At 35.3% G+C, this 8992-nt stretch overlaps 1 protein-coding gene across 1 annotated transcript in view; it reads left to right on the top strand.

Annotated features, from left to right (window-relative positions):
- The window catches only part of LOC110032862 (putative pentatricopeptide repeat-containing protein At5g59200, chloroplastic), a 125684-nt gene extending 120826 nt beyond the window's left edge, over positions 1-4858 (top strand). Inside the window, exon 4 of the mRNA XM_020736634.1 lies at positions 4577-4858. Within this exon, the coding sequence (XP_020592293.1) occupies positions 4577-4858 (282 nt within the window). The remainder of the gene's footprint in view (positions 1-4576) is intronic.
- The last annotated feature ends 4134 nt before the right edge of the window (positions 4859-8992 follow it).

An 8992-nucleotide genomic window follows, 5' to 3' on the forward strand; every position in this document is an offset into this window, starting at 1 on the left:
GGGTTACCCAAACCACTAGCTGTAGCACTACTAACTATACTCTGAGCATGATGAACTATAAGAGCACCAACATCTACTGCCTTCTTTTTTTGAATGCACAAATTTAGCATAGCTCTATCCTTTGTTACTTCACTCAGATGATTTTTTGACATTAATTTAGCATAGAAGAAGTGGTGTCATATCTTTGACTGAATAGTCATCATGGAAAACAAAGAAGTTAACTATCTTATTATTTTAAATCTTTCATCAGTCAGAAAGGAAATCACTTCATCTAGTGATGAATCAGTGATCATGAATGCAGCATATTCACAATGAAATGCATTCCTCAGCCCATCAAAGCATTGATCCTATCTATAGAAAAGCGAACTTACTTACCTCTCACAAGGATGTGATCGTCAATGGTGAAGCACAAGTTGGGATAAAACTCCCGACTCAAAGGCAAAATCGCTACTACAGTGAATTAGCAAAACCTCTCCCAATTTTTGGCGATGATCAACCTCTTAATATCACCACTTGGGTCAGCAAAATCTCGTTCCTAGATCAGCTTTTTTGATTCCATTTGAGTATTAAAAAAATATTGGTCTTTAAAATTGACAAATTTTCTCGAGTTAAAATCTCCTATTCGCTTCCCTCTCTTTACTCATGGAGCCATCAGAATTTCTATGAAAGTTCAAATAAAATCAAAATAAATCACAAAATAAAAAATCTAACTCACCAAGTAATATTATTTTGTAAGAAAAGTTTCACTTTGTGTTTTCTTCAAGTTTTTCCAACAAAACTCCCAAAGTTCGGATCTTCCATAATGTTGGAAATATCCATGGTCAAAATAAAAAATTTATAGGTTAAAGTGAAGCTCTTACCAAGAGAATATGAAATATATGATAATTGGCCTTCAAAATTTTCTCTAACGCACACAATGTGAAGCCCTGGGTCATGGTTTAGAGGTAGGAGACGACCCAAGTGGTAAAAATGTAGTTTTGATGGGCGATTTTACAAGTTTTTAGGTAATTTGGCATTTTCAGGAATTTAGCAATTCAGGCACAATATCTGGCACATCCAGTGCCAACTCTCTCTCAACCAACACTTTAGGCACCAATTTTGGCGCATCATGATTCAACACGTTAATTATTCCAGATTTTGCTTTTTGAGGAAATCTGTTATGTACCATTTTATGTCAACCTCTAATTAAGTCAAACAAAAATTTATACTCATAATTTTACACTAATGTAACACCAAACTTTCACAAACAACACAAAACTCACTTTTATATATAAAATCTGCACTATTACAAACTAACATTTTTTTGAGCCAACAAACAACTAATTCATTGTCCAAAGCAAACTAAAAATCCTAACACTAAATTCTAAACCATTGAAATACCAAACATAAAAATAAATAGAGTTCAACAACAAAAGTAAATGCAATCCAACACAACAAAATAATTAAAATAATGAGTACAAGACGAAACATTCCTTGCATAAAGTAAGTTCAAACATCTTCTTCGCTCTCGTCCTCCTGGATATCTCCCATGGATTCATAGTGCACGTACAAGTTGTAGAAGGGTCGACAAGGAAATTCGTCAGTTGAATCTTTCTCAATCCAAGCATGTTTCTTGAACATACGTACCAAACCATCTTAGATACATCCAGTATGTTCAAAACGTTCCCTCAGCTTCCAATCTTGATGATCCAGCATTTCAGAAATAGTCCCAATTGCATTCATAAGGTTTTGTACCTCTTTCACTATATTCTTGATCATTTTCAAGAGTACTTTCAAACTGAAGAAAGGCTAAATAGGTGATGAATTCTGGGATGCTTGATCCATCAGTATGATCATATCATTCTCATCTCTCATTCCAATACAGTTGTAATAAACTTCTGGGTCCATCGACTTCAAAGAAAGAAGCACTTTCTCCCAAATCTCATAAGGTACTTGCGATTGACTGCATAGTACAAAAATTAGGGATGGATGTCCCAGTTCAGTTGCAGATCCATTGACAATCAAACCCAAAACCGATTTGGCAATTATTGCACCAATATCAACAGGTTTTTCAGTTTGAATACAATAATTCATAGTAGCACTCTCCTTAGTTACCTTACTGATTTTCATAGTAGGGAGTAATTTTGATGCAAAAAAGAAATGTCATGCCATAGATGAAGGATTTAATAATGATGAAGAAAAACTTATGTAGAGTTTAACAATGATGAAGAAAAAACTTACATTTCTATCATCTATGGCCTCCCAATTTGCATCTTCATTCATAAGATATTGATAGAGTTCATTCATATTATTTCTTGTAGGGGTAAAATTTGCATAATAGAAAATGTGAACAGTTTCAATCATAAACATCTCATTTATTCTTGAAGGAGTGAATTGCACAAAATTATCTATCACATAAACAATTACTTGCTTGATTCCTTGTAGAATTGCTTAAAACTCTTTCACCACAGGGTATCTACGCAATAATCTCTTTCACTCGAATAATCAATGTGTTTAATCCTCAATTCAAAAATCCCCTTTCCTTGATTAACCTCTTCTTCACAAAAACTCGATCATGTAACTTCTGCGCATCAAAACTTTTGAACTTTCTCCAGTGAAAATTCTAAATCTAGCGAAACTTTTAGAGTAGGAAGCCATATGAATTGAAAACTAGTGACTCTTCCCTCGTTTCCCCCCTAAAATGAACTTTGGTTTCCCCCTCTTCCCTCGTTTCCCCCCTAAAATGAACTTTGGAATCAGTTTTTGGGAGTTATAAGGAGAAGAACCTAACAAAAATCTGAAAAGCCACCTTTTGAAATGTTTTAAGTCATTTTCATCACTGCGTTGCCTCAGGCATTGATTTTGGCGATTCAGGTGCTAGCTCTCTAGAATGTGGCGCTTTAGACCCCAATTTGGCGAATTATGCGCTAGTTCCAAAAAATTTGCCATTTCGATTTTGATCCAATAAATTCTCAATTCTTCCATAAAATTAGGTAAATAAAGATGTTTCTAAATATTTTCTTAATGTCAAATTTCTCAAATACACAGAATCTATAAAAGTACAAATATAAATATATGTTAAATTATCCCAAAAAAACATATTAAAATAAACAATGATAAATATGTGTTGTCTCCCACAAAGCGCTTGGTTTACTGTCGTCAGCCCCACATTCCTAGTCATTATTTTAGGTGACCCAACATTATAGTCACTTTAAACACTGGTCTTTGACCATCAAAATATGGTTTCAATATGTGCTCATTCACTTTAAATATCCTTCCATTCTTAAGATCTTCAATAATAACAGCTCCATAAGAATAGACTTTTACACTTTTGAGTGGCCTTTTCGACCTAGACTTCAGTTTTCCTTGAAATAATTTCAATCATGTGTTGTATAATAAAACTTCTTGTCCAAGATCAAATTCCTTTTTTATTATCTTCTGATCATGTTATTCTTTCATTCTTTCCTTATAAATCCTAGCATTATCGTAATATTTATTCCTAATTTCTTCAAGCTCAATCAATTACATTAATCTTTTTGCACCAGCATCTTTTAAATTGAAATTGAATTTATTAATAGCCCAACAAGCTTTATGCTCCAATTCTACAAGTCTTCCCAAAAAATTAATCTATACAGGGACATTCATAAATATGTCTTATATGCTATCTTGTATGCCCATAATGCAGTGTCTAATCTAGCAGACCAATCTATTTTATTAAGACTTTTTTCAAAAATTCTTTTAATTTCACTATTAGATATTGTTGCCAAACCACTAGTTTAGAGATGGTAAGCAAATGCAATTTTATGCATTATATTATACTTTTCTACCAATCTTGCAATTATTGCATTTCTAAAATGAGATCCTCCATCGGTAATGATTACATTCGACATTCCATATCTTGTAAAAATATTATTAATTAAAAATTTTGAAATACTTGGAGCATCACATCAAGGTAAAGCAATTGCTTCAATCCATTTTGAAGTATAATCCACTTCAATAAATATATACACATTTCCAAATGAAGGTATAAATGATCCCATAAAATCCAATTCCAATGCATCAAAAATTTTAATTTCCAAATTAAAATTTAGAGGCATTTCATTTTATTTTAAATTATGACCTACACTTTGACACCAATCACATGTGTGTGTGTGTATATATATATATATATATATATATATATATAAAATATAACGTGCGTGGCGGGGGGTTTCTCTGGTTCTTGCTAGGGTTTCAACAAAATGGATCTAGTTGTTACTGTAGATGGCCTAATCTCTGCTACCTCATTAAGTTCAACTAGTTCTCTCTCCTATCATCACTAGTTTTTGCAAGCTCTACTTTTCCCTAACTCTTTACCTCTTCCCGGGTTTTGGTTTTTTCAAATATTATTGTTCCATTGCTTAGCCCCACTGTTTGTTGTTTGTTTATCTAGTTGCTTGGGTTGTTCTTTCTACTGTGTGGGTTTTCTGGTTACTTGGATTTCTCTCTACTTCTTTGTCTCTACTGTGCCTTTGCTGCTCTACTCCTTCATTTATTACTCAGTTACTTAAAATCGACAACTCAGTGTTAATTCCACAGCTCTGACCCCTTTTGCTAGTTTCTGTACTCGGATCTTTCAGTGATTTCTGACCCTAATACAATTGATATTTCCACAAATATTCAGTGGGCCAAGGCCACTTTTGCTGATATTGTTGGGAAAGGATATGATAAAGTTCAGAGTCGTGATGATTTGGTTTTTCTTCAAGAGTATCATGAAGGTAATGACCCTCTCCTCGAGCCTATATGCAAGAAAAGTGGGATATTGGCTATCTACTTTACTGAAGAGGACCTAAATGGTTTTACTGAATGTTATAAATTCACCTCAATTGGTAAATCTTAACTAGGCCATCCTAAAATGGAATCTGTGAGAAGATATTTTGATGGACTGAAATTTAAAGGGGCCTGGAAAGTAGGCCTACTTGATGGAAGGCATATTCTCATCAATCTCACAAGGGAAGAAGACTATGCTAGAATCTTTTCTAAACAATCCATTTTGATTGAAGGAATCTCAGTGACACTACTAAAGTGGACTCTTGATTTTGACCCCAGTAAAGAACTTCCCATTGTCCCCATTTGGTTTAGGTTACCTGGACTTAAACTACACTACTTAAACTACACTTTTTCAACCATTTTCAACCACAAAGTTCTCTTCAACATTAGCAAAGCTTTGGGAAGACCTTTGAAGTTGGATGTTCCCCACCTTCAACTTATCCAGACCCTCAGTAGCTAGAATTCTAGTTGAAAGAAATATCACTTTTACCAGCTGTGGTGGAAATTTGGTTAGGCACTGAAATCCAGAAATCCCTTATAGAATAGAGGGAGATTAATTTATCCACTTGATGATTAACTTAAATTACTATAATGGTTTTGCTACCTTCATTTATGCTAGCTGTACATCCACTGCTAGACAAGAACTTTTGCAACAGTTACAAGATTTCAGCTATTCTATAAAGGATTTCTAGATTGTTGGGGGTGACTTCAACTGCATCTTTTCACCTAGTGAGAAGAAGGGTGGGAGATCTCCTGATATCAATTTAATGAACATTTTCAATGAAAACATTCAGTCAGCCAGACTTTTTGATTTGGGATTTATTGGCCCTAAGTACACTTGGAGAAGGGGGAAGATTTGGGAGAGGCTGGATAGAGTTTTGGTGAATGATTTTTGGTTCATAGATTTCTTGCATACTTCTGTCCAACACTTGGCCATGAGTGGGTCTGATCATAGAACCTTACTTATTTAGATATCTTCCAACACTTCTAAAAGTAAATCCAAGTTCAGATATCTCAATATGTGGTCCATGCATGGGGATTTTCTCAATCAAGTTTCAATGGCTTGGACTAATGTTCATCATCACATCCCTGGTATAAAACTTTGGCTTTTACATAAAAAAGTCAGAAACATCTTTTTAATTGAAATTGGGAGGTGGTTGGGAACATAGATAATAAATTCTTTGAGGCTGAACATAGGCTGAACAGAAGGTATTATAGTTCGAACAACTCATGTCCTCTGGCATAGGGTCTGAAATGGATCTTCAGTCTGCTAATGAACATCTGCTGGTGCAATCAACATGCAAGAGGCATTCTATGCTCAGAAGGCCAACAGAATGAAGTTTTGTGAGGGGTATAGAAATTCTAAATATTATCATGCTTGCATCAACTATAGGAGGAAATGCAATACAATTCATGAAATTCTTTCTCAGGAGGGTCATTGGATTACTACTGCTGATGGCATAGTTGATAATGTGTTCAATATTTTCAAAATACTTTTCAAACAAACTCCTACCTCTCAACCTGCCATTAAATACACCTTGTTTGATAAGGAAGGGAGTTCACCAAAAACCTATCTCTCACTGATATTCCTGATGAAAAGGAAATATAGGAAGCTCTTAAATCTATTGACAGCAAAAAAGTAGCTGGACCTGATTGGTTCACAGCAGATTTTTATAAAAAGGCCTAGCTGATTGTGAAGGGTGAGGTCATTGCTACAGTCCAAAGCTTTTTCTGGGGGGCTGATCTCCCCCAAACATTTCTCCTCATCTACTATTACTTTGGTTCCCAAGGAAAAAAACTCCTCACAAATGGGAAAATTTCAGACCCATTAGCCTCACTTATGTTATATCTAAGATAATAAGCAAAGTCCTGGTCCATAGATTACAACCTCATTTAAATTAGCTTATCTGCAGGAATCAGGCAGCCTTCATCAAGGATAGAAGTATTGTTGATAATGTGCTCTTGGCTCAAGACTTGGTATTGGATATGGAAAGAATAACTAAAGGAGGTAACTTAATTCTCAAACTGGATATCAAAAAGGCATATGACACAATCAGTTGGAAGTTTATTGAACAAGTTCTCATTTCCAGAGGTTTCTCCCCTTCCATTATCTCTTTAATCAACAGATGACTGACTAATAATTTTCATTCTATCTTCATCAATGGAACTCCCCATGTATTTTTTAGTGCATCTAGAGGTATCAAACAAGGTGACCCTATTTCCCCTACCATTTTTATTTTGGTTTTTGACTACTTATCCAAAATTTGGAATGAGTTGGCAACCAAAAAACCCCACTCCCTTTATAGCCATAGATCTTCCACCTTAATCAATCATTTGTCTTTTGCTGATGACATCATTATTTTTTCAAAAACTTCCAAATCTTCTGTTAGATTATTCATGCAAAGCTTGGAGATTTTTCAGGATGTCTCTAGTATGAAGTTAAATAAGCAGAAGTGCATCTTCATCTTCAACAAACAATGCAAAAGTGAGTTAAAGACCTGGGTTTCTGATTTCACAGGCTTTACCAATAGCCATCTTCCTATGAAATATCTAGGGGTACTTCTTATCAAAGGAAGAACAAAAAACTCTCAGTTTGATCACATTTTAGAAAAGATTCAAAGCAAACTTCAAGCATGGGAGAATTCCTTTTTATCCAATGGGGGGAGGATAACACTTCTGAAAAGTGTTTTATCTTCTATTCCATCCTATCTTCTACAAATGAATATCTTGAAAAAGTCTACTCAAAGATTATTAGAAGGGATTTTCAATAGATTTCTATGGGCTGGTCAAAGGAAGCAAAAACACTGGACTAAATGGGCTAAGGTGTGTAAACCTTTTATGGAATGTGGGTTAGGATTCAAGTCCTTCCCCCAAATTATGCATACTAATCTTTAAAAAATCTGGATCAAATTTAGATCTCAGTCCTCACTTTGGGCTGAATTCTTAAAGGGAACATATTGCAAGCATCAACACCCTACCCAATTATCTGTGGGTTTGGGGGATTCCCCCATTTGGAAAAAGATGTTACAGATTAGGTAAGAAGATGAACAAATGTATGTCTGGGAGATTCGTGAGGGATTGGTAAACATCTGGTGGGATAATTGGTCTTTGGAAGGTAGCCTTCTGAATGATCAAAATTCTCCAGCCTCTCCAAAGAATGTGAAGGACCTTTGGGAACATGATAAGTGGAATCTTACTCCTATTCTTCCTTTTTGCAGCCCTTCTCAAATCTCCAATATTCTGAAACTCTCTATTAAACCTGGGCAAAAGGACAAAATTACTATCAAAAAGAATTTACTACCTTCTCAGCCTCCCCAACAGGTGGTGGATTGGGGTCAAACAATTTGGAATAAATTTCTCACTCCCTCCATGTCATTCTTTATATAGAAACTCTTCTTAAAATTGATTCCCACTGATGATATATTTAAATTGAAGGGTCTAAGAGGACCCTCTAGATGCATTTTCTGCCTTACTGATGAGGAAATAATTGCCCACCTATTTTTTGTCTACCCCTGGGTACAGGAAGTTTGGTCTATTGTGAATGGAAAGCTGAATGTCCCAACAATGAATCTAACATGGGAGGTATTCTATAATTACTGGTCAGATTGGAAGGGAATCAATCTTCAAGACATCCCCAACATGGTGGCTTGGTTTGTTTGGATGGCTAGAAACCATTTGAAGTATGAAGCTTCTCCTTTAGAGCGAATGAAGGTGGGCCTAAACTGTATTGTATTTATATAAAAACTGATTAAATTTAAAAAATTTGAAGCTGTGTTGGAGCTGAGCCCATCTTTTAATCCTTCCATTACCAAAGTTTTGAAAATCTGCTGGTGTCTTCCAAAATATGGATGGACAAAAGTTAACACTGGTGGTAGCTATAAGTCTCGGTATGCTGGTATTGGTGGTGTCTTCAGGAATCATGAGGGGAGGTGCATCTTGCGTTTTCAATCTCTTGTTAAAGCTTTGGACCCCTTGAAGCTGAATGTCAATTTATTTTTTGGGCTCTCAACTTAGCCAGATCTTGCCACTTCAACCAGCTATGGGTTGAATCTGACTCTTTGAAGCTTATCAACATTATCAAGGGCTCCTTTGACACTCCATGGAACTTAATCAGCTGGATTTCTGGGATTCATCAATTGCTAAAGAACTACCATATAAAGTTCTCCCATATCCACAGAGAAGGAAATAAACCCTCCAATTCTCC

The sequence above is a fragment of the Phalaenopsis equestris genome, unplaced genomic scaffold (genome assembly GCF_001263595.1).
Source record: "Phalaenopsis equestris unplaced genomic scaffold, ASM126359v1 Scaffold001040, whole genome shotgun sequence".
NCBI classification, from domain to species: domain Eukaryota; kingdom Viridiplantae; phylum Streptophyta; class Magnoliopsida; order Asparagales; family Orchidaceae; genus Phalaenopsis; species Phalaenopsis equestris.